At 35.8% G+C, this 27,133-nt stretch overlaps 1 protein-coding gene across 6 annotated transcripts in view; it reads left to right on the forward strand.

The window, feature by feature from the left end:
- The window catches only part of ALPK2 (alpha kinase 2), a 171,198-nt gene that overhangs the window by 53,509 nt on the left and 90,556 nt on the right, over window positions 1-27,133 (forward strand). For all 6 annotated transcript variants that reach the window (XR_004230843.1, XM_031945911.1, XM_031945912.1 and 3 more), the window contains one exon: window positions 140-1,865. Coding sequence is in view for 5 of the 6 variants with exons in the window: in XM_031945911.1 (XP_031801771.1) it covers window positions 140-1,865 (1,726 nt within the window). In the remaining variant the exon portion in view is untranslated. The remainder of the gene's footprint in view (window positions 1-139; window positions 1,866-27,133) is intronic.

Raw genomic sequence — 27,133 nt, forward strand, 5'->3', positions numbered from 1 at the left:
GAGACATTTTTTCATCTAAGTAAACAGCCAACTTTCTCCATTTGGGGAAGTGTTGTGGAAAGTTTTTTTGAGACTACTGAGAGTCTATCCATCGTGTGGTAAATGATGTGTTTTTTTTTTTTTTCCTCTTTCACCTCAGCTGCACCAAGAATGATGCTGCGGTTTATCAGATCTCTGCTCAAAACTGTTTTGGAATGATTTGCTGTTCAGCTTTTGTTGAAGTTGAGTGTTTTTCAGAGAACCCACAACTCAATCCTAACCTGAGAGAAGATACTGCTAAGAGTTGTAAGGATAAGACTGAGATTTACAAGAAGGACAACTCACATCAAGTTGATGATAAAGAACAAGTTTTCCAGGAGGAAGAGATTGCCACTGAGGACACTTCTATTCTGTCTGGTTCTTCTTTCCCTCAACTTAGAGACTTCTGCTTCTCACAGTTTTACTCCAACAATGATAATAAGACACAGAGTCCTGAAAAAGACACAGGTGTCAAAAGCACTATTCAAACTCCAAAGAATTACTCTAATCATAATTACACAGAGGAAAATACATTTGATCTGCTTTCCCCTAAAGACAGGGATGAGACAGACAGACTGGAAAAATCTTGCAGTGAGCTGGTACATTCCAAACCATCAAGATTAATTGATGATTGTATGGCCAGTTATGGTCATAATGATGAAGTCTTACCATCTAGTCATCAAGACCCTAAAATACAGAAATATATTAGCTTTAGCATGGCGTTGTCTGAGGAAACCACATCCATTTATCCAGTGTACAACTCCATAACCAAGCAGAATGTTTCCCCAGAGATTTCCAGTGAAGACTCTGACACAGATTTTGAACTCTGCCCAGAGATAAACCTAACCTGCACTGAGGAGTTTTCAGATGATGACCTTGAGTATTTGGAATGTTCCGATGTTATGACAGATTACTCTAATGTGATCTGGCAAGAGGACCTCAGAGGGAATGACCCTGTCTTTTTATTAGAAAGAGATGACGAAGAGACAAAATTCAGAGAGGGTTGTCTGGGTGGGTGTGAGCATTTCCACAGTGAAATGGCTCATCAGTGTCAGGTGTCAGATAACATTGTGCCTATGGATACCACCACTGGCTTCTGCGATCATCACTCAAAACTACAAGAAGTAGCTGGAAGGAGCAATCTACCCATTTCCAATCAATCTGCCTTGCAACCAGGAATGACTCTTACTTTGGGACACTCTCAAGATGAAACATCCCCAATGAAAGACCAAGAGCGATATAAGCTCCCTGCCGCTTCTCCAACCAATGACAGTGATCAACCAGGAATGAAAGGAGAAAATGCAGATAGTCACCAGGCAGGAGAGTACCTTGCCATTGACAGTCTGATGAACATGGAGAAGACTCCTAGAGAGATGGTGCCCCAGACTCATGAGCTAGAAAAGCCAGTGACAAACCAGCCTGTGGAGAACCTAGCAAAGAAAAGTGTGCAGGGAGACCTGCCGTGGAAGAAGGGCTCACAGAAATTAGTCAGGGTGAGAAGACCAGGGAGCAAAGGGAAACCCAGGAAGCCAAACACCAACCTGAAAGAAAATGCAACAGATGGCACGCTTAACCTCCCAGGTCCTGGAGAAGTCAGGAATCTTGAATTTAGCCAAGGCGATACAAGAGAAAGTTTTCATGAAGAGGCAGAAGTTATTCATCTTAATTCCCAGTTCCATGGAGGAGAATATACCATTTCGACCCAAGCACAGCAAGAAACAGAAACCCTTCCAGCGCCAACAGAGTCACTTCCCACAAAAGGAGAGACAGAATGGAAGAAGAAAGGGAAGGGTACTAAAGGCCTACTGGAGAAAGACCAAGTGGTAAACCAACATGCCCATCCTCAGGTAAGACTCCTTTCGAAAGATTAACAGAACAGAAAGCATCCTTCCATGTCCTTATCCCCCCACTTCAGGTTCCCATGAGCTCCACCATAATGTAAATCACAAGTAAGCCCTCAGATACCATTAAGGCAAGAGTGAGTGACAGCTGCTGCTGCTAGGAAGGAAATCTGGTTTTGAAAAAGGCCCAGATAAACCTTAAGCCATCCTAATTATAGAAAAAGACGGCCAGTAGTAAGAGGGACTAATGGGATTCTGGACAGCTGTATAGAGAAACCTGATCTTTCATACTCTGCATGTGTTTTACCAGGCAGTCTCTCTATTCAGAAAGTTTCTCAAGCAAGTTTTTTGAGTATAGCCTATGAAAATTTTCTCTCTATTTAGTCATATTTGGTGGGAGCAGTTTCTGAAAAGTGGGACCTGACAAGTTCATATTCCCTGTGGGAATGGGTAATTTCTAGATATTTTGATTTATGTTATTCATTTTGTCATGCTAGATAAATCATGTGGTTCTGCTACTGCCTTTTACTTTTAACTACATGTATTTTATCTGTATCTCTATGAAAATACTTTGTAAATTATGGTATGCTATACATCAGTAGTATTAGGTATCAGAGAAGAAGATAAAGAGTTAAGCAAATGACTATAAATTCCACTAATTGCTTATTTGGAGGAAGCATTTTAAAAAGAAAGAATTAAAAGCAAAGAAATAATTCAAGTATAAAGAAGTTTGCTTCTTAAGAAATACTTTTGTCCAATTTTTTTTTAAAGTTTTGAATTGACTTTTGAGGCTATATAATAAAAGTTATAATGTCTTGAATTTATGCAATATCTTAGAAAATTGTCCTTGATTCCTAGTAATGATTTATCTGACATAAAATTATTAAGAGGTTATGAGTTATTGATTTTTGGGGGGGGAATTGATTTATAGCAGAAATTGGGTTTTGTTATTTTGTTTGTTTTTGCCAAAACAAACAAACAACTTATTTGTCATTTGCCTGCTTCTTCTGCCAGGAAAGATGAAACTCTAACTTCAAAGGCTTTCAAAGGTATTCAGGGATTTTTTTTAACTCTCTCAAAAAAAACTTTAAATATTAGGCTATTTAAAATGCAGTATAGGGATTCCTACAGACTGACCGTACAACTTCCATGGTAGATTATTCTATTTAGCTGTCAAAAACAGGCAACTTAGCCACATAACATTTCCATTTCACTGTCTGCTGTATAGATGTAGTCTCACTAATAACAGGTCTATGACTGCTGTCATTTAATATTCACCCATAAATAATTTGCAACAAATTTGTTCCCATATATAGCTTACATTACTGGATTGCTCAAATAGTTATACAAAATAGGTTGTTGTTTTAAGTTTTTCTGGAATTTTATACATCATTTTCTTTCCTGACCATGAAGTTCCTTCTCTCATACCTTATTTATCTTTTTCATGTGTCTATACATTTCTAGTGCATATCATTAGGCAGAATATCCCTTTTACTAAAAGTAAATCTGCTATCTGCTCCAATGATAGAACATGAGAAAAAATAGGAATTAAAAAATAAAGGTTCCCTTATAAAGGGGGGTGGCAGGGATATACCCACCATCACCAGAGGCTTGATTTTATCTGTCCTAGATGCACTAAATTGAGAAACTGAGGGAAAAGAATCCCTATCCATCATTAGTCTCCAAACCCACTGGCGACTGGCTACCATGTCATTTTTTTTTCATTGAGAGTTAAGTAAATGAAAATACTTTCATTCCTGAAGCCAAATTTCTATCTGTTACGTCCATTCCAAGATCTATACTCAAGTACCTATACTTTCTCAGTTATAGCAAGCACAGTCACAAACATCTTCATCAAAAAAGCAACTTGAACTTTGGGATAAAATAAATAAATTAGGCAGGGACCTAGGTTGGAAAATAAGCTGAGAAACAGTTTACATGGAGTCAGATAGTTCAGTTCTCACTTTGCTGTGATCATCAGCAGAACTGATTCCCACTATGGGAACAACCAGCAACTTCAAAGGGAACTGTGTCTTCAAGACAGTTCTGTACAACTTAGGTGCTAAGAAGGCTTCTTCTTCCTATAATATCTATTGTTCTTTGGATAGAAAAAGTTTGTTAGGGGAATGGAAGAAGAAGGGATTGGTATATTTGACAAGGCAGAGTCTTCTTCCCATATAAATTTGTGTTCCTAACAGCAAGCTGTGTCAGCATTCATAACAAACCCCAAGGCTTGAGTGAGCTTTGGGGACCACAGGGAAATTTTCAGAATCATGTAAAAAATGTATTACCAGAATTGGGAAAATCTATTGGTTTTACCTTAAGCCTTTATCCTAAAACTTTGAAGTTTAAGAGTTAATTTTTGGGGTTTGTAGCTTTTGTTTCTAAACCTCCTATCCACTTTAAGTGGACCTAAGGATTAAGATGAAAATCCTGGGTTTCAGGGTAGTTGAAATAAAGGTGCCTCTCCTCTTTCATCTCTTCCCATTAGCTGATGGGTACATGCTATGACTCATTTACCTCTAAGTGTCTTCTGGTAGGATTAGTGACCTGTAGACTAACTCCTTTTCTAGTTTCTTGATTTTCATCACAATCATTTTTCTGGTCTGTCTCTCAAGGAACTTTATTTTAGTGGAGGTATACAACATATATACTGATAGGGAAATTCAAAGTACCCAAATACAAAGAGCAATAGTCTGGGATAAGAAGGGAAGAGCACTTATAAATGGGAGAAGTAACAAAGGTCTTAAGTAGGAGGCAGCTCCTGAACTGAGCCTGGAAAGGATGGGGGAAGTGATGGAGAAAAGAAGAGCATTCCAGGGAGGGGGCACAATCTATGTTAAGTCACAGAGTCAGGAAATAGAATGTTATGTATAGCACTGGGGGAAAAACAAAACAAAAAAAATTTCTACCATTTTATTTCTTTTATAATCCCTCCTCAGAATGTTTTTAGATGTACAAAATAAACTATATAAGATAAAAAAGTATACCAATTATATTGAAATATGGTTATCAACATATTTTTAATAAATAAGTTCATACACCCTAGTTTTAAAACTAATGACACCCTCCTTCCTCTCCTTTGTAAACTCATCTCTTCAGATTTTATACTTGCTTTCCTGTTTCACAATGTAAAAACAAAATAAAACACAACACAACAAAACTGTTTTAGTCTTATTGGAAATAGTATTTATCCAAGTTCACCCTCATTAATCTAGTCCTCCCAACCTAGTCTCAGTAGTTTAGCCATTGAGAGCAGAGAGGGTACCTCAGGCCAATCTGAACCGTCTCCAAAGGTCACACCAACAAAACCTTTACTCTGGTTTAAACCTCAGTGTGCTGGTCCAATTCTGAGGTTAGGAATGACATTCTACTCATCTAAAGTTTCTTCTGGTGCCTCACTGGAGTCATATAAGCTTCGCTCCTAAATGAGGAGTCCTGCTGGGTAACTGTCAGCTTTACTCTACAGAATGTGCATTTGGGGTCTAGGGAGGATTGGGTAATGGGTTTCCCATATGTACAATATGGAAATGTAATCTTAAGGTTTTTTGTAAATTTTCTGAATGGGGAGTCAGCACTTGGTAATTATGAAGCACTGCACTACATTCCATGTATTTTAACTAGATACTGTGGCAATAACAAATAATAATAAGCTTTTTCATGAAAGAATGATATAGTTTATTCCATACATCACAAACACTATTTCATGCAAATGTATTTTCTTTTAAATGCAGAAATGGCACTCCTGAATGATCATTCTATTTTTCTATTTATTTTGCATAACTTATTTTGTATATGTTTTCTCCACAAGAATATATCTATACATATATGTGTATGTATATATATATATATATATATATATATATAGTCTCTGCCTTCAAGGAATGTATGTGTATATACACACACAATATATGTGTGATTATACTACAGGCATATACACATATATATGCATGTATGTATGTATACATATCTGTATGTATAAACACATATTCTTTTAAGTCAGAGAGTTTGTTTTTTCTTTTTGTCTCCACAATACTAGAAACAGTGGCTGGCACATAGTAGGTTTTTAATGAATAAAAATTATACTAAAATAATTACTCATTGATTGAGTGATTGATCATTAGTGGAACATATCTTTGAGTTGTTTTTCTAATAGTGGAGATATAATTATGGTAAGCCATTCTCAGGCTTACCTGACTCCCTTTTGACAGTGCCATTAACTTTGGGGATGACTGTCAGAGGTTGGGAGTTTAGTCTATGACAATGTGATAGGCAGAAATTATGACAGAACCCATGTCATCTTTATTGCAATGCTCTGGATAAATTAGCTAGTCCCAGAAAAATGTTATAGTCCATATATGTCAGACTCCATTAGTCTGATAATGGAGATTAAATAATTCCAGTCTGCCTCTCTAACTTTAGTTCCTCTAGTAAAACTCTCACTCATGCCCCTAAATGTACTATGTCACTTCCTTAACCCGTTTCCTGAATGGCTAGCCCTTTAAGCATGAACAGATTCTTGAGACCCTTCATAATGTCCTGTCAATTCATTAGCATTTATTAAGCGCCTACTATGTGCAAGGCACTTAGTGTTAGGTTCTAGGGATCCAAAGAACACTAACGACTGGGAGGGATCAAGAGAGGCTTCATGTAGGACCTGAGCCTAGAAAGGAACTAGAAGTTCCCAGATGTGAAGAGGAAGAGAAGGAGAAGGAGGAAGAGGGCTGGGGAGGAGAGGAGCATTCCAGACATGGGAGAAAACCTGATCAAAGGCATGGAACATCACATGTGGGTAACAGCAAAAAGGCCAGTTTGACAGAAAATTAGAACATGTAAAGAAAAGGAAAGTGAAATAAGTCTGGAAAGATAGGCTTTAACTGGAGTGTGAAAAGATTTTAGTGTCAAACTGGAATTTATATTTTATACAGAAATCAACTGGCAGATACTGATGCTTCTTGAAGAGAGGACCATTATGTTAGACCTGAGTTTTATGAATACCAATTTGGTAGCTGTATAGAGGATGGATTGGAGAAAGGAAAGGCTTGAAACTATTAGATCAATTGACAAGTCACTGCATTAACTCAGGTGAGAGGTGTTAAAGGCCTGTAAGAGAAGAGAAGAGGATAGGTAATGGATATATATATATGGCAGTAAAATCAAAAAGACTTAAACACTGACCATATATGGGAGAGTAACTTAGAGCAATTATTGTCTATAACAGTTCTCCAAATTAATACAAGCTAGTTTGTCTTTGTTTTTACTTTATTGCCCCCCTTCACCCAGTTGAATTGTAAGTTTCTGGAGCACAAGGTCTTATTGCACTTAATTCTATCTCCAGCACACTTAATGTAGCAGGAACTGAATATGTAATCAGGTTTTGGGGCAGGACTGGGCATCTAGGTGGTACAGCGAATAGAGTGTCAGGCCTGGAGTTAGGAACATTCATCTTTCTGAGTTCAAATCTATCCTCAGGTACTTACTATCTGTGTGACCTTGAACAAGTCCCTTAGCCCTGTTTGTGTCAGTTCTTTCATCTGTAAAATGATCTCAAGAAAGAAATAATAACAACAACAACAAAAACTCTGGGCAAAAACTTTGCCCAGAAAAACCCTAAATGTGGTCATCAAGTGTAGGACATAACAGAAAAATGACTAAACAAAAAGAGCCAGGATCACTTGGCTTTCAGGGAATAACACTAAGGGCCAGAAGTATAAGAAGCCAGTAGTTGGAACTCATCCATAAAAAGAAACTAAGCAATTAAAGTTTGCTTTTCAGTCAAACTCAATGAGTGGCCAATAGAAAGAAGGCAGGGGAAACTGGTAGAATTCCTGATCAAGTAGGAGGATTAGACTTGAGGACCTCTCAGGTCCTTTCAATTCTGAGATTCTGTGATTGTTTCTCTGCGTGAAAGGGTCAGTCAATCAACACTGTTTTCAAGTGTCCACTCTGTGGAGGGCACCATCCCAGGATACGGTACATGACATTGGCATTTCCTCATGAGTGAGTACATCTAATTTTCTATATCTGTCATCAACATATCTATTTACTGACTTAAAAAAACAAACAAGGGGATTAAGCAGAGAAAAAATAATAAACCAAAAGAACTCTAAGCCTAAGCAATATGCCGTAGCACTAAAAGCAATAAATGATGTTATGGTCTGAGAAAGAGCAGTTATCTCATAAAGTCGTTTGTTTGCTAGCACGAATGGATGCAGACACGAGGGAGATGAATTCAGTATCGCAGACACGAGGGAGATGAATTCAGTATCTAGTACAGAGCTGGATTTTATGTGACACAAAGGAAGAATGAACTCTTTTGTGTTTATATATAAGTGGTAGAAGAAAACCACGAGTGTGGGGAACAGCTTCCTAGTCATCCAGTTTAACTAGAACATAGAGTTTGTGCAGAGAGACCATATGAAATAAGGTTGGAAAGGTTTGCAGGAGCCAGCCTTTGGATGGTGTATTTTCTCAACCTAGGAAAGTCCCTTTGGATTATGATTCCATGCATTAGCTATCCCTCCCAGCTAAATAATAGTAATAACAGCAGTGGTGATACTCATTGTTCAGATAAAGCTGTGATCTCATCAGTGTGGAAGCTCCTTCTGATGGGATAGATCACAATCCATAAATACCTACTTATTAGGGGATTTTTTGTCTATATCCTTACCATAAGTCAGCCACGAATGAACACCTGTAGTACTAAATGCTTTCATTGTTTTTTCTTGATGTATACTAACAAATTACTGATAACAAAAGCATTAATAAAACTATTAGTATCGTTTATTATTGCCACCAATAGACCTAGTGTGTTTATTCAGTTGTGTCTGATTCTTTGTGACCTCTGTTCATAGGTTTTCTTGGTAAAGGTACTACAGGGGCTTACTATTTCTTTCTCTAATGACAGAAACTGAATTAACTTACTGAAGGTCACACAGGTAGGATGTTTCTAAGGTTGAATTTGAATCCTGGTTTTCCTGACACCACGTCCAGCACTCTATTCACTGCCCCACCTAGTTGCTCCAAATGTGCTTAGCATATGAATATTATGCTCAAAACTTCTTAAAACCTAAGCTTCCAATTCTGAGTTTCTTAGCTTGAGGTTATTGATTTTTAAAAAAATTATTTCAATAACTGTATTTTAATATAATTTGGTTTTTTTGGAGTCTTATGTATTTTATTTATGTATTTGAATACATTATTCTGAGTCCATAAACTTCACCAGACTGCCAAAGGAGTATATGAAAGAAAAGAGCTAGAGAACCCCTATTCTAATGAGCTATAATCAAGGCACTATCAGAACTATCCAGTACATGACTCACAGAGTAATTAGTGCTGACTCTGCTCTTTGATCAGGAAGCCCATTTTGTAAGACCATCCATGGTGACTGAACTAGCTGGTTACTTTGATGTGTACTTAAAATCTGGCTTACTGTAATCCTACCATTTGTGTTAAAAGATCTATAAAAGTGCTCAGAGACCAGGCAACATAAACTTTTCATCATCTGTGGCCAGTTGGAGCAGAGATAGAATAACCCAAGTATTATTTTATTTATCCTAATATTTCTACCTCATCTTATTACATATATCCTCTCTCCTTCCCAATAAATCTGTTTTAATGGCTTGAAAGACATCCCTTAGGCCCACCTTATTTTGAATCTGACCATGATATAACCTCTACAACCAGTGTGGGATTTGATCATATATTCGTTGGGTAACTTATGACCAGTAGTATCTCCTGGAGCAAGTATTTTGGACATGCAAATCAAAACAATGTGGTACAACCCTAATGAATAAGACATATGAGGTGCTATAGAACAATTCAGTGTATTGATGGGAGGAGAGAACATTTTAGTGTTTCATTTAACCAAGTAATACAGTTTGTGGTTTACTTTATTGTATTCTGAACTTAAGAAATGAAATAAGCATTTCCAAATGTACTATATACAATTTACTTTTCCTTTTAAAAATATAAAAATTTATCATCGTAACTTCCTTCTTTTCCCTTTTTTCTTCCCTTCCCCTCCCACCCCGGAGATGGCCATCATTGGAGACAAATATGTGTATATATATATATATATATATATATATATATATACACACATATATACACATATATGTGAAGTCATTCCATAAAATACTTTTATCAGTTCTTTCTCTAGACACAGATAATGTCTTCTTTCATAGATTCTTTGTTGTTAATTTGCATATTTATAATAGTCAAAACTATTTAGTTATTCAAAGTTGTTTTTAAAACAATGTTGTTGTACAACATTCTCTTGGAATTGCTCATTTCACTTTTCATTGTTTCATGCAAGTCTTGCTATATGAATGGTCAAGATATTTAATCTTGAATAGTTAAGAATAATGTACCTAGGCTAAGAATTGAAGAGGATTGGGATAGACATCAGAGAAAGCTTCATGAAGAATAAGAATGAACTAAGCAGAGGCAGCTAGGTAGCGCAGTGGATAGTGTACCAGCCTTGGAGTCAGGAGGACCTGAGTTCAAATTTGACCTCAGACACTTAACACTTACTAGCTGTGTGACCTGGGCAAGTCACTTAACCCCAATTGGGGGGGAAAATAATGAACTAAGCTTTGAAGTTTAACCTGAATATTAATAGACAAAGTTGTTGGGGGAGGGTATTTTAGACAGAGTAAAGCCTTGGAGTCAGGAGAATGTGGGATATGTCTAAGGACCAAAGAGTGTTGAGTTTGCCTGGAGCATGGGGTATGTGAAAGGAAGGCATGGGACACAAAGGCCAAAAAGGGTTTTATATCCTAATTATATAGGATCTTGGATGCCAGACTAAGGACTTCATGTAATAGGCAGCCAATAAAAGTTTGGGAATGAGATAAGTGAGACATTATGGTGTGAGTAGGAACAAATACTGAGCTAGGACTCAGGAGCTTTGAATTTGAACTCCATGTTCTACCACCAACTTAGCCTGTGTGATCTCATTCAACCTCTTGATTTCCTCCCTCATTAAAATGAAGGGTTCCAATTAGATGATCTCTAAGGCCTCTTTCAATAATATGGACTAAAGAATATGAGATTAAAGCTGTACTTTTGGAAGAATAATCTGGAAGCACAGTTCAAAATGAATTCAAGAGGGAAAGAGTTTAGTTAGAAAGTCGCTATAACAACAACAATTAAAAAAAAACAGTAATAAGAACCTGAATTGTGGTGATAAAATTATGAAGTGAAAATAAATGCTTATTCAAGATGGTTTGTATAGGCAAAATCTACAAGACTTGAGAATTATAGTGCCATTTACATGGAAGAAATAGAAAAGTCAAGAAAAGGGGTAGGTTTTTTTTGGTAGGATAGGACATAGATTATAGTGAGATTCCAAGTTGGAAAGTAACTTTGAGGTCATCTAATCTCTCTCATTTTTTTTAATGGATAAGGAGACCAAAGGGAAGACAACTTTGACTATGGAAAAAGAGAGTTTGAAATTGTCAGTGGGACATACAAGAAGGGATGTTTAATAATTAGGTAGAAATGAGGAAACAGAGACTGGGAAAGAGAATGAAGCTAGAAATAAAAATGTTTGGGAGCTGTCTACATGGAGGCTCTTGATAAAGACATGGTGCAAAGGAGGATACCAAAGAATATAAGGGGAGTTAGAACAAACAGACCTTTGGGAGAACTGCCTATATTCAAGAGTATAAAGAAAAAGAAGAGATGGAGTAGGAGGCAAGGAAAGAATAATCGGAGAGATAGGAGAACAGTTAAGAAGATAAGCAAAAAAAACAAAAAAAGAGAGAATATCAAGAAACAAGGGAGGTAATAAGTACTTCATGGAGGTCAAGAAAGGTAAAGACTCTTGAATTTGGAAATTAAGAAGACAGTAAAATTTGAGAAGCCAGTTTCCCATGAATGGGAATCAAGAAGGTAAATTGCAAGAAGTTGAAATTCATCTGAATAAGAAATTAGCAAATATAAACTATTCATTGCAGAAATTTGACAAAAAGCCTTCCTTCTTTGCTGAAGTGGGGGACTAGTGGGTGATGAAAATTACATATATTATCTGACTTAGTTGCTGTGTTGGTTTGTTTTTCTAAACAGTTTTTCTTATTTTTTTTATTCTTTGTTTTAAAGGATGACTCAGAGAGGGAAAGGGACAGAGGATGAGAAAGAGAGAGAGAAGGCGGGGGGGAGGAGACAGATCAATAGGGATAGACAGAGACAGAAAGACAGACAAAGAGAGAGAGTGAGAGTAGGAATTGCAAGTGATGTAAAAACAAAATATATTGATAAATTTTAAAACAAATTTGACAAAGAAAGTGAAAAGAAAGAAAAGATAAGACTCACCTAGTAATAGGAATGAATGATGGTATTTTGATTTTTCTTTTGGTTTAAAGATAAAGGAGATGAACTAGTTTGTAGGCAAAATGAAAAGATCTAGGGAAGGAAGAGAAGAAATTAGAAATTGCAATTAGTCATGGGAAAGTGGTGAATTCTGAAGGACCTGATGAAGGCTTAATAGGATAGGTTCTCTTCCTGACAATCTGACTGCTCCTCAGTCTTCTTTTCTCAGTCTTCATCTACAATTACACTTGCTAACCAGAGGAGTCCTCAAAGCTGTCCTTTACAATCTCTTCTTTCTCCATACCATCTTATTTGATGATTTCATCAGCTGTCACAGATTCAATTACCACCTCTGTGAAGATGATTCTCAGATCTGTTTATCAAGACTTAACCATTTTCCTGACCTCCCTCACATTTTAACTCCCTATTATACATCTGAACTTAGTTGTTCCATTGTCATCTTAGATTCATCATGTCCAAAATTGAATTTATGATTTGCCTGCTCCCCAGTCCAACCTCCCCTCTTCTGAACCTCCCTGTTACTGTTGAAGGCACTACTATCATCCCAATTACCCAAGCTCACAACCTAAGTTTCATCTTTGACTCTTATTACTTATCCTACTTACCCAATCTGGTGCCATATGATCTCATTTTATCTTTGTGAAGGTTAAAAAAAAACACACACAAACCTCTCACACACATCCTATCACCATCCTGTGTTTATTTTGCACATATGTCCCTGGTGCAATCCCTCATCACCTCAGGTCTAGACTGTTGCAATAATCTTTCTGCTTTAAATTGTTGCTCTCCTCTCAGTTCCATTCTCATAGCTTCCCTATCAATCTTAAAAGTACAGGTATGATCGATTGGAATTCCACGATCAAATTTTAAATCTTCTATTTAGTTTTTAAAGCCCTTCATAATCTGTTCCTTCCTACTCATACAATCATTTTACACTTCATTGCTTCTTACCGTGGTCTACAATCCAGAAACAGTGTCTTTCTTGCTATTCTTATCACACAATATTCCCTCTCTCATATCTTTTCTCTTTCTGGAGGTTTCCTTAGTTTCCTTCAAGACTCAACTCAAATCTTTTCTTCTGCAAGAAGGTTTTTTCTTTTTTAACCCCTCAGTGTTAACCTTCTCTGAAATTAAGTCCAGTTCACTCTGAATATCTCTTATATGTACATAGTTGTTTGAATGTTGTCTCTCCAATTGGAGTATGAAACTCCTTTTGTCTTTGTAGCTTCAGTATAAGGGGAATTGATTTCTGGCACATAGTAAGCACATAATGGATGCTTGTTGACTTGAGGATCAAAGTCTTAGGGAGAAAGGATTAGTCTTGGAATAAAAGGACAATTCTATCTTCCAAGATAGGAGGGAAAGAGCAGAGAATGGATGCAAATATACAGAGGGCTTTTTTTTTTTTAAACATAAAGGAGGAGAGCTGAAATAGATGTCTAATGTCCTTAAGTAATAAAGCTAGTAGTAGAGAGGCTACCACTCTCTCTAGTAACAGAGAGACCAAGGTAAGGCTCTCTGTTGAGAGTGAATGGGTTCATCATTGAGAAGTGGCTGAATAAATTATGGTATGTGAATATAATAGAATATTACTGTTCTATAAGAAACAATGAGCAAGTTGATTTCAAAAAAGCCCAGGAAGATTTTAAAGAACTGATGCTTAATGAAGTGAGCAGACTCAACAGAACATTGGATCCAGTAACAGCAAGATTATGTGATGATCAACTGTAATGGAGCTGGCTCTTCTCAGCAATGTAGGGATTCAAAACAATTACAATAGACTTGAGATGGAAAATGCCATCCACATTCAGAGAGAACCGTGGAGACTGAATGTGCATCAAAACATAGTATTTTCACACTTTTTGTTTATTTTTTCTTTCTGTTCTGATTTTTTCAGACCATTTGTACATTTATGTACAATATGACAAATATGGAAATATATTTATAATACACAGGTTTAACCTAAAATAAAGTGACTAAGTCTGGATGGGGTTGGGGTCTTGAGGAGAGTGCAGAGGGTTTGGAATAACAGTTGTAAAGACTATATTAGGAGTGAATAAAATATGAAAAATAGGAGTGCTAGGTAGCAGGGTGGCCCACTGAGGATAAATAGGATGAATCTGTAGTATACTTAGCCAACATAGTTACATAACTTTGTCCATCAAAACTCAGAAGCCTTGAAAACAGGAATGGAGAAAACACATGGTAAAGGTTACCCAGGGTTAAGGATTAGCTGGATGGGAACAGTACAAGGTCAAGTATACTTAGGAAGGGGGGCATCATGGTTTACCGGATACAATGCTAGATGTGTTGTCAGGGAGACCTGGGATCTGAAGTGATACTTAGAAGCAGTTTGACCTCAAGCAAGTCATGTAACTTCTCAGTTTCTATATCTGTAACACTGAGATAATGACATCTTTAAGTAACCACCTTTTATGTTTAGTATAAAGATTAAATGAGATGATGAAAACAGAGTCCTTTTCAAACTTTAAATGTTTGCTATAATTATTAAATGAGTGAGGAATTCTAGAGTGATGATGAATATGCATTAGCTCCCAAAGTGACTGTGGGGTCTAAGCTGAGTAAGGAGGGCAGCAAGTAAAGCCAGAATGAGGTGAAGGAACTGGAAAAACAAAGAGGAGTAGAGAGGCCAGAGATAACAACAAGGGCAAAAAAAAAAAAATTCTAAGTAGTAAGGTATAAAAGAAGTAGAAGAATAGGAGATTATGATTGAATGACTTTGGAGTTCAGCATCTAAAAAGTGGTACAGATCCAAGTGAAAGTGAGCAATAAGATATGGTCTTATAGGTAGTTCATTGAAGTGGGTGGAAGGTGGAGGTAACTGAAGAGCTTGAGAAATTGTGAATACAGAATGCTAAAAAGGTTCATTAAAATGCGAGTTGATTATGCTCAAAAAGTTATCAAACTGTTCATACCCTTTGATCCAGCAGTGTTTCTATTGGGCTTATACCCCAAAGAGATACTAAAGAAGGGAAAGGGATCTATCTGTATGTGCCAAAATGTTTGTGGCAGCTCTGTTTGTAGTGACTAGAAACTGGAAAATGAATGAATTCCCATCAATTGGAGAATGGTTGGGTAATTTGTGGTATATGAATGTTATGGAATATTATTGTTCTGTAAGAAATGACCAGCAGGATGAATACAGAGAGGATTGGCGAGACTTACGTGTACTGATGCTGAGTGAAATGATCAGAATCAGGAGATCATTATATACCTCAACAACGATACTGTATGAGGATGTATTCTGATAGAAGTGGATTTCTTTGACAAAGAGAAGATCTGACTCAGTTTCAGTTGATCAAGGATGGACAGAAGCAGCTACACCCAAAGAAAGAACAGTGGGAAATGAATGTAAACTGCCTGCATTTTTGTTTTTCTTCCTGGGTTATTTATACCTCTGAATCCAATTCTTCCTGTGCGACAAGAGAACTGTTCGGTTCTGCACACATATATTGTGTCTAGGATATACTGCGACATATTTAACATATATAGGACTGCTTGCCATCTGGGCGAGGGGGTGGAGGGAGAGAGGGGAAAAATCGGAACAGAAGTGAGTTCAAGGGATAATGTTGTAAAAAAATTACCCAGGCATGGGTTCTGTCAATAAAAAGTTATTTAAAAAAAAAAAGTAAGTTGATGTCCCCAAGGATAATAGCAGGGGACAGTGTGAAGAGGAAGACTTTTGTTGAGTCAGATGCATTGAGGAAGGAGGGGAAGTGTCCTGAATGTCAACTGAAACTATTAATCAAGATGAAATTGTCATGGCTGAAACTTGCAGAAAAGGAGAGTTTGCTGAGGATGACACCAGGACAATTGATTTAGAATTAACAGTGGGGAGCAAGGGCATCTTCCAACTCTGCTCCTAACTTTAACAGATTCAAAATCATTGCATAATGATGGGGAGGGGTGAGACAGAAGGCACTGGCAGCTGGTGAGATCAAGAACAGCCTCATGCCTGTATGTGCAAGAATGTTTGTGGCAGGTCTCTTTGTAATGGCCAGAAACTGGAAACTGAGTGGATGCCCATCAATTGGAGAATGGCTGAATAAACTGTGGTATATGAATATTATGAAATATTATTGTTCTGTAAGAAATGACTAGCAGGATGATTTCAGAAAGACCTGGAGAGACTTACACGAACTGATGCTGAGTGAAATGAGCAGACCCAGGAGATCGTTATATATTTCAACAACAATACTATGATGATCAATTCTGATGGATGTGGCCCTCTTCAACAATGAGATGAACCAAATCAGTTCCAATAGAGCAGTAATGAATTGAACCAACTACACCCAGTGAAAGAAGATGACTATGAACCACTACATAGAATGCCCAATTCCTCTATTTTTGTCTGCCTGCATTTTTGATTTCCTTCACAGGTTAATTGTACACTATTTCAAAGTCTAATTCTTTCTGTACGGCAAAATAACTGTATGGACATGTATGCATAAATTATATTTAATTTATACTTTAACATATTTTACATGTTTTGGTCAACCTGCCATTGTGGGGAGGGGGTGGGGAAAGGAGAGGAAAAATTGGGACAAAAGATTTTGCAATTATCAATGCTGAAAAATTACCCATGCATATATCTTGTAAATAAAAAGCTATAATAAAAAACCTTCCATTTAATAAAAAGAACAGCCTCATGTAGGAGATGGCATTTGGAGGAAACTTGAAAATAACTGGGAATTAATTCTAAGAAGCAGAGGTAAGGAAGCAGTGGATTATTGTTATAAGGAATAGCCAGTGCAAAGGTAGAGATATTAAAGAAAGTGGTATGTATAAGAATACTATAGTGTATATGAAGGGGAGTAAGGTGTAATAATACTGGAAATTTAGATTGGATCCAGATTGTGAAAAGTCTGACCATGGGAGGATTTTATATGTGATTCAGAGGTAATAGAAATCCATTAGTGTTTATTGGATAGGGATGTGGCAGAATTAGCTCTGCTCTTTAAAAAAAAATCATTTTAACTGTGGTTCAATAGATGACTTAGAAAAGGAAGAAATTGGACAACCCATTAGAAAGCTATTGCAATAAACCAATAGAGAACTGATGAGGTACTGAACTAGGGTGATCTGATCTGAAAAAAGGATAGATCCGAAATATACTGTCAAGACAGAAGCAACAAGATTTAGCTACTGTCTGACATATGGAGTGAATAAAAATAAAGATTTGAGTTTGAAACCAAGATTTCAAACCTAGGGAATCAAGAGGATAGTGGTATCCTGGGAAGAAAGTGAGATTCCAGTCCATTTTGGGTAAATTGAAGGAGAAGCAGAACTAGAAAAAATGTCAGAAAATTAGTTTACAATAGAATGAGAATACCCAAAAACTCAGTAGAAGGGACCAATAAAAGAATAGATTGTAGTGGAATAGACTTTGGGAGGCTTTGTTGAATAAGGATGAAAATACAAAAGGCAATGGGGGCAGAGAAGTCTTTTCACCTATGGTGATAATGCTGGATAATACAGATTAGGAAACCAGGGAGTTAGAGAGTAGGCTGGAGGGATATGCTAATGATAAAGCCATGTTGGGGTGACAGAATTTTAGATGTGTAGGCACTTACTGGTCAAGTTAATAGTTACACCCTACCACAGGACTTGGAAGCTCCTTTGGTGATTCATTCTTCCACTGCAACTATAATAACACTATTTTATCCATTTCCACATTTTACCCTTTCATTTCCCTCTCTGTTTTCTAGTATGCTTGCTAAAAACATGTCTTTGTTTTCACCTGTCCGGGGTAACTGAAATAAGCACAGATGTTGATTTATTGTAACTAATCCAAAACAGGTGTACCATTTACAGCCTAGTTTTATTTTGAGGAGCAGTTCAGGGACTGGAATTTGGGTGACTCCTGATGAGGCTTGTGAGAGGCGGTCATGAACCTCCTGGTGTGTGGGTTTAGTCTCCTGAAACAAATCACTCATTGCTGACTTGTTTTGGAGCTGAGTGCCAAAAACAATGCTTCATTTGCCCCCTTCTTTTGGTCTGACTTAAACCTCAATCACAACAATCCTATATTGATCAAAACTAGCCTAGGTTATCTGCTAGGGTTTTCCATTCTCCTTAGAGTGTAAAATTTCACTTGCTAAAGTCTTAAAGGGTTGGTTTGGTTTCTGTGACTCAAGACAATGTCATAGAATTTTAAAGGTAAATAAACCTTGAAGATAACTGGCCCAACACCCTGTTTTAAGGATGGAAAATATGCTGAATAAAAAGATTAAGTAGCTTGCCCAATGTGGCAAAATTAGTTCATAGTAGAGCTAGGAATAAAACCAATGATCCCCAGTTCTAAGATTCTTAGTCCAATTTCCTCAAACTCATTACATTCCTGCAACAGATGGGTCAATTTTGCAATAAGAGTTTTTCATATTTGACTAGGGTAGCTTAACATGAATTTATTAATTTTAAAAGGGAGAATAATTTCTTGTCCATTCTCTCCTGGGTCCTTTACTCCAGAGGCAAGTTTTAATTTATTCAACAGGAACATATAGTGCTATAATTTTTCTAAATCTCTTAATTTAGAGAACAACTATTTAATGAGCAATAGAGATTTTTCTTTGTGTTCAGAGAGAATATAACATGGCTGATTAAAGTAAAATAACCTTTTAAGATAGCCACGAGTCCTAAAAATGAGTTCATTTAGACAAATATGAGCCCAATAATTAATGGGAATTAATACTTTTCTATTTCCTAAGGGCATTTTTTAAAAAAGAAAGGGCCATTTTATTTTGTTCTGGAAATCTTTGAAGAATATACTGAGCTAACATGGAACCCAATTTCCTCAGTGGAACCTAATTTCCTCTACTTTCCAGAGATATGGTAAGTTACCTTGGAAGATTATGTTTAAGTATTCAGATAACTTGGGGGACTATTTGGTATCCTCTTGTACAGTTTGGTTTGGAAAATTCCATCTTTGCTGATTTGAAACCAGGGAGGCAACAATGTTCCAAAATAATATTTCCTACTGATGCTGGTAAGAACATTGTAATGCTTTGCCCATAATAGTAATATCAGCCTTTTCTAGGAACTTTACAGGGCTATATGGTGAATCATCTCCTGGATGTACACCATCAGGTCACAATTTCAATTGCTACATCAAATTTTCATAAGAAGAAAGAGAAGATGTTATCTTAATTAGGACTGGGAAATACTATATAGAATAAGAGGAAGACAATTTGTTTTTGTTTTGCCTTAGACATATTGCATCAGGTGAGCAGTTTGAAATATAGGGCGGTAAGATGGAAAGTTTACTGGCTTTGGCGTCAAATGACGGGGGTTAAAATTTTGGTTGGTGATCTTGGGCAAGAAACTCCATCTCTCTGGGTCTCAGCTTCCTCATTTGCATAATGAGGGAGTTGACCTAGATGATCTCTATGGTTCTTTCCAGCTCCAAATTTATGACTCTGTGATTCATAAGGTGAATATAAGCAGAACAACAACAAAATCAACCAGAATCATTCAGGCAAAACAACCCCATTCATTTTTTTCAATCTCTAGCTTTTCACTGAAAACACTCAGCTACACTAACATGGCTTTCTATCTCTAAAAGAATAATGGTTATTGTCTATAACCCAACTTCTTAAACTGTGGTTCACAATCCCATATGGGGTCTCATAACTGAATGTGGGGCTCACAAATTTATGATTTATTATCAATAAATGTTTGATTTGTATACCTATTTTATATATTTATATGCCTGGTATCCCGAGTAGAAAAGGTTTAAGAAGCCTTGATCTTTGGCTTATTGGAGTCCATTAGTCTGCACACTAATGTGAATTCTTAGCTTAAGTATAAAAACATTATGAACTAAAATAAGCCAGGAAGATCTCCTTGAGTCTTTAATTTTAAAAACCTTATTTTTGTTGATTTTTTTTCTTTTATACCTTCAGTTCTAAAAATATCTTTATCTCTTCTACTCAGTGAGTCATTCCTTATATCCACTATCAAAAGTAAGAGGGAAAAAAAGGAAGATCAACAAAACAAAACAACAAAACAAATACATCCAGCACATTAGACAATATATGCAATTGTTGCTTAATTTTTAGACCCGCCCCTCAAAAAACCCACACAAATATGGGAGAATATTTGTTCACTTTTCTCTGAAACTTAGTTGAGAAGAAACTCACCATCAGAAAGAGAGTCCAAATTACATTACATTCAGGTCCAAGCTGGGCAAACTTCCATGATTCCAGGCCAGTAGGAAGCCAGTGCTGTTTCCACCCCATTCATGGAAAGCACCCAACTGCCTAACCCTGTTCTTCCCAGAAGAAAAAGCAACTCTGTATGAGGGCAAAAAGGAAACATTTCTAGCTTCATGTTCTTATTTAGTTGGGCAGGAGGCATAAAATGAAAGCAAAGTATCTTCTGTGCCAAATAGAAAATTGTCACAAAGGTCAATACGAACCCAGAATGCTGAAATATGTATCAGAGACCTTGGAGCAGGGATTTCTTATAATGTGATTTTTCCATTCATGGAAGAATTATCACATAAGTAAATGGAAATCAGCCAGATTACATCAACACAAAGGGAATTCTGGGACAGCTCCACCTCAAAATTTTCCTGTCTGGCAACAGTTGCAACAGTTAAGGCAACAGGAGTTGTAATGGAACTAAGGACACATATGTTTCCTTTAGTTTAATGAATAATAAAGATTGGTACTCAGCACAAAAAGCCTTTGAATGGCACCAAACTAGGCTACCATTGTTCACTATTGAATCCTATCTGTGTATAAGTAGTATACCTTTTAAAAAACCACTGATGTTTATACTTTAGTCCTTACCTCTGATTTTCTCTTGTGTTCTCCAGTTGTCAGTACAACCAGCTGTAGTTCCTATTTTTAAAAGAATGGGGTCTGGGGCTACTTCCTGTATTTTATACATTCAAATTCCACTGTCTGACAGTTTGCAACAAGTGGTATGGGTTAGACTTCTATCTAACCTCAGCCCACACTTGCCTTAGAGAGGGAATTAATTTCTAATTTCTCCATATATAATACAAACTTTTATCCATCTCTCTTGACTATCTACTTGCCATCTCCCCTGCTAATGCATCCTCTGGACCATTGAACTTCCAGAAACCAATTTCTGAGGCATTTAATCTACTCATTTCTGAAAGTAGTCTGAGCTGTTGGTAATGAGTGAGCATAAATTCATTTAGTCTGCTATCATCCTCACCCCAGACTACATTATACCTTCCATCTTATTCTGCCAGGCATCCCAGATATCTTCATTCCATCTTCCCTTTCACTTCAGACATCCCTTCAAAAATCCATCTCTTACCTTCCCACTTCTTGTTTGATTGAATATCTGAGATATGTTTGTAGTTAACAACATGCAATTTAATTACAGTTGAATTTATTATGTAGGTTAAAGTACCCCCTCTGAAAACCTCATCTATAATTTCATCCTACTTAGAATCATCAAAAAATCCATCTTAGAGAAGTATGAATTAATGAGGTTTCACTGTGAAACAATGAAATTAAGAATGTGTGTGTACATATGTAAACATTTTCTTATTATGGCAGGATGTGTATCCCAATCAATTTTCATTTACACAGCCATTTGCCATAAATGAATTACTATGAAATATCCAATCACTTACAGCTAGCACAATAAATCAGATAGCCTGAAAGTGTGGAGACCACAGGGCAGGCAGATCAAGAGTTCCTTGAAACCTCTATGAGAAAGCCAGTTGGGTCTTACAGGATTTTCATTTTTTATTAGAATTTATTAAGATAAAAACACAGAATGTTTCTACATAATAAGAAGAGTCTCAAGAAGTCTCAAGTCTTTAACTGAATCTTCCAATATGGATTCAAAGATCATTTGGACCCACAGAAAGTTTCTTTAGCCTTTAACATTTGCATTTGACTCACATATTTATAAATGTCATCCAGACCAAATCCTGGTCTATGGCCACTTTGATAAGAAGACAAACAACTATATATAACAGTATTTTCAACAACACAATACTATTCCATTAATTTCATATACCATGTTTAGCCATGCTCTAATGAATGGGCATTTATTAAGTTTCCAATTCTTTGCTACTATTAAAAAATGCTGCAGTGAAATGTTTGACATAGTGTTAGAGGGAATGGCCTTCTCTCAAGAGAAAGTAAACTAGTGTGGTCTTTGAATTCTTCCATCAAAACATTATCCTAGTCCTTTTATTGGACTTTAACTTTCTTGTCATCCTATTACTTAGATAAGAAAGTTGATGGGGAAAGGTTTCTGCTATTGTTTTTGTTGTTATTTTTAAAAGAAAAGCCTTTTTAAGGAGCATCCAGCATAGTGAACAAGTTTATACCCTGCTACACATACTGTTGCTCCAGTTTCATGTACCTAACTAGTATCATGGATGTAATCATCTGCATACACATGTGTGTGCATGCACACACACACAAATGGTTTTTATGAATAAACAAAAAGTGCTTCTGTTTTCTCCAAGAAAAACCAAACAGTTCAGATCTAAAAAGTCAAGAAGGTCAAAAATGCACTCAGCTACTTCATGGATTAGGAGAGCAAATATTCCAGTTTGAAGCAAAACTTAAATTTGAAATAAGGGGAAAGGTTTAGCCCAGTAGAAGCTGACAATTTGTAAAGACAAAGATGTCTCAGGTAGGAATAAAATAAGAGGATTAAAATCTAAAGAGATATAGATGTCAGGCAACATCCAAGGGAATCTTAGATGAAGAATAGGATGGATGAAGGCAATCCATGAATAAATATCACTATAATTTGTTTCTTAAATTAGCCAAAGGCTATCTTTCTACTTATTGTTTGCATTATTTATTATTGGCTTATATGTATTGGCTTAGAGTGGGTTACTGTACTAATGACTTCTAAGAGTAGAATACACAAGGCAAAAAAGAACTAAATACTACTAAATCCTAATTTCATGTCAATTAAGATAAGGAACTAGCAACTCACAGCAAGTAGGATACTGTGCCCCACAAAGTCCTAAAGTAATATATATATATATATATATATATATATATATTTATTATTATAATTTTTAATTGACAGAACCCATGCCAGGGTAATTTTTTACAACATTTTCCCTTGCACTCACTTCTGTTCCGATTTTTCCCCTCTCTCCCTCCACCCCCTCCCCTAGATGGCAAGCAGTCCTATATATGTTAAATATGTCGCAGTATATACTAGATACAATATATGTGTGCAGAACCGAACAATTCTCTTGTTGCGCAGGGAAAATTGGATTCAGAAGGTAAAAATAACCCGAGAAGAAAAACAAAAATGCAAACAGTTTACATTCATTTCCCAGTGTTCTTTCTTTGGGTGTAGCTGCTTCTGTCCATCATTGATCAATTGAAACTGAGTTAGGTCTCTTTGTCAAAGAAATCCACTTCCATCAGAATACATCTTCATACAGTATCGTTGTTGAAGTATATAATGATCTCCTGGTTCTGCTCATTTCACTTAGCATCAGTTTGTGTAAGTCTCTCCAAGACTCTCTGTATTCATCCTGCTGGTCATTTCTTACAGAACAATAATATTCCATAACATTCATATATCACAATTTACCCAACCATTCTCCAATTGATGGGCAGCCATTCATTTTCTAGTTTCTAGCCACTACAAACAGGGCTGCCACAAACATTTTGGCACATACAGGTCCCTTTCCCTTCTTTAGTATCTCTTTGGGGTATAAGCCCAATAGTAACACTGCTGGGTCAAAGGGTAAGTAAAATATATTTCTTTTTACTTTTTGATATTTGCAAAAACAATCATATGTCTAAGACAAGTTGCTTGCTTAATAGTTACATTTGTTTTCTTAAGTATCATTATGATACATGTTTTGAAACCACCCTTGAAAAGCTGAGTGATGGGATGATATTTATATCACGTGTTTCCTGTTTCTGGTTTAGACTTCTAAAATTTTTACAAGAACTTGTTTGTACAATTGTTATTGTCACTACAGGACAATAATGGCAACCACATACTCATGACTCAAGAAACCATAGATTCAGATCTATTAACATTTAAAAATCATTAACTATCATAACAATTTTCTTTTTTATCCATTTTGAAATTTCTTTTTCAGGCCAAACCTATATTAAATAAATATAGTATGCGCCAGAAGCTTATCCTCACTTCAATGCTGATAGCCTACATGTCCATCCAAAGACAGAGATAGGGGACTAAAGACCTTCTGGGATTATATTGGTTCTATGGTTCTAGGTTCTAACCTTCTACAAGACCAAGCTTTGAGGCAGAAATAGTAGATGCATTTTTTTTTTTCAGATCACGATGCAATAAAAATTACTTTCAATAAAAGGCCAGGGGAAAATAGACCAAAAAGTAATTGGAAACTAAATAATCTCATCCTAAAGAATGAATGGGTTAAACAGCAAATCATAGACACAATCAATAATTTCATTCAAGAGAATGACAACAATGAGACAACATACCAAAATTTGTGAGATGCAGCCAAAGCGGTAATAAGGGAAAATTTTATATCTCCAGATATTTACTTGCATAAAATAGAGAAAGAGAAGATCAATGAATTGGGCTTATAATTAAAAAAGCTAGAAAAAGAACAAATTAAAACCCCAATCAAATACCAAACTTGAAATTCTAAAAATAAAAGGAGAGGTCAATAAAATTGAAACTAAAAACTATTGAATTAACAAATAAAACTAAGAATTAGTTTTGTGAAAAAACCACAAAATAGATAAACCTTTAGTTAATTTGATTAAAAAAAGGAAAGAGGAAAATCAAATTGTTAGTCTCAAAAATTTAAAGAGAGAACTTTCCACCAATGAAGAAGAAATTAGAGCAATAATTAGGAGTTATTTTTGCTCAACTTTATGCCAAAAAAATTGATAACCTAAGTGAAATGGAGAAATACCTAAAAAATATAAAGTTCCCCAATTAATAGAAGAGGAAATAAATTACTTAAATAGCCCTATTTTAGAAAAAGAAATAGAATGAACTATTAATCAACTTCCTAAGAAAAAATCCCCAGGACCAGATGGATTTATATGTGAATTCCATCAAATATTTAAAGAACAATTAATTCTAATACTATATAAACTATTTGAAAAAATAGGGAATGAAGGACTCCTACCTAATTCCTTTTATGACACAGATATGGTTCTGATACCTAAACCAAGTAGGATGAAAACAGAGAAAAAAATTATAGACCAATCTCCCTAATGAATATTGATGCAAAAAATCTTAAATAAAATATTAGCAAAGAGATTTCAGAAATTCAGCCCCAGGATAATACACCATGACCAAGTAGGATTTATAATAGGAATGCAAGGCTGGTTCATTATTAGGAAACCATTAGCATAATTGACTTTATCAATAACCAAATTAACAAAAACCATATGATTATCTCAATAGATGCAGAAAAAGCATTTGATAAAATCCAACACCAATTCCTATTAAAAAAAAAACACTCAAAAGTATAGGGGTAAATGGAGTTTTCCTTAATATAATCAGTAGCATCTATTTAAAACCATCATATGTAATGGGGATAAACTTGGACCATTCCCAATAAGTTCAGGAGTGAAACAAGTTTGCTCATTATCACCATTACTATTCAATATTTTATTAGAAATGCTAGCTTTGGCAATAAGAGATGAAAAAGAGTTTAAAGGAATTAGAGTAGGTAATGAGGAAACCAAATTTTCACTCTTTGCATATGATATGATGGTATACTTAGAGAACCCCAGAGAATCTACTATTAGAAATAATCTACAACTTTAGCAAAGTTGCAGGATACAAAATAAATCCATATAAATCATCAGCATTTTTGTACATCACTAACAAAATCCAACAGCAAGAGATACAAAGAGAAATTCCATTCAGAACAACTGTTGATACTATAAAATATTTGGGAATCTCTCTGCCAAGGGAAAATCAAGAACTATATGAGCAGAACTATAAAACATTTTCCACACAAGTAAAGTCAGATTTAGGCATTTGGGAAAATATCAAGTGCTCTTGGATAGGTTGAGCGAATATAATAAAGATGACAATACTCCCTAAACTAATCTACTTATTTAGTGCTATGCCAATCAAACTCCCAAGAAACTATTTTACTGACCAAGAAATAATAACAAAATTCATCTGGAAGAACAAAAGGTCAAGAATTTCAAGGGAATTAATGAAAAGAAAAGCAAATGAAATGGGCCTAGCTGTACCAGATCTAAAACTATATTATAAAACAGTGGTCATCAAAACCATTTGGTATTGGCTAAGAAATACAGCAGTTGATCAGTGGAATAGGTTAGGTTCACAGAACAAAATAGTCAATGATGATAGCAACTAATGTGTAACAAACCCAAAGACCCCAGCTTTTGGGACAAGAATTCACTATTTGACAAAAACTGCTAGGAAAATTGGAAACTAGTATGGCAGAAACTAGGCATTGACCCACACATAACACCGTATATCAAGATAAGGTCAAAATGGGTTCATGATCTACACATAAAGAATGATATTATAAACAAATTAGAAGAACATAGGATAGTTTACCTCTTAAATCTATGGAGGAGGAAGGAATTTGTGACCAAAGAAGAACTAGAGATAATTATTGATCACAAAATAGATAATTTTGATTATATTAAGTTAAAAAGTTTTTGTACAAACAAAATTAATGTAGACAAGATTAGAAGGGAAGCAATAAACTGGGAAAGAAAACAAAATGTATATTCAAAGATTCTGATAAAGGCCTCATTTCTAAAATATGTAGAAAATTGACTCAACTTTATAAGAATTCAAGCCATTCTCTGATAAATGGTCAAAGGATATTAACAGACAATTTTCATTCAAAGAAATTAAAACTATTTCTAATTATATAAAAAGGGGCTCCAAATCACTATTGATCAGAGAAATGCAAATTGAGACAACTCTGAGATACCACTATATAC

The sequence above is a fragment of the Sarcophilus harrisii genome, chromosome 1, assembly GCF_902635505.1.
Source record: "Sarcophilus harrisii chromosome 1, mSarHar1.11, whole genome shotgun sequence".
NCBI classification, from domain to species: domain Eukaryota; kingdom Metazoa; phylum Chordata; class Mammalia; order Dasyuromorphia; family Dasyuridae; genus Sarcophilus; species Sarcophilus harrisii.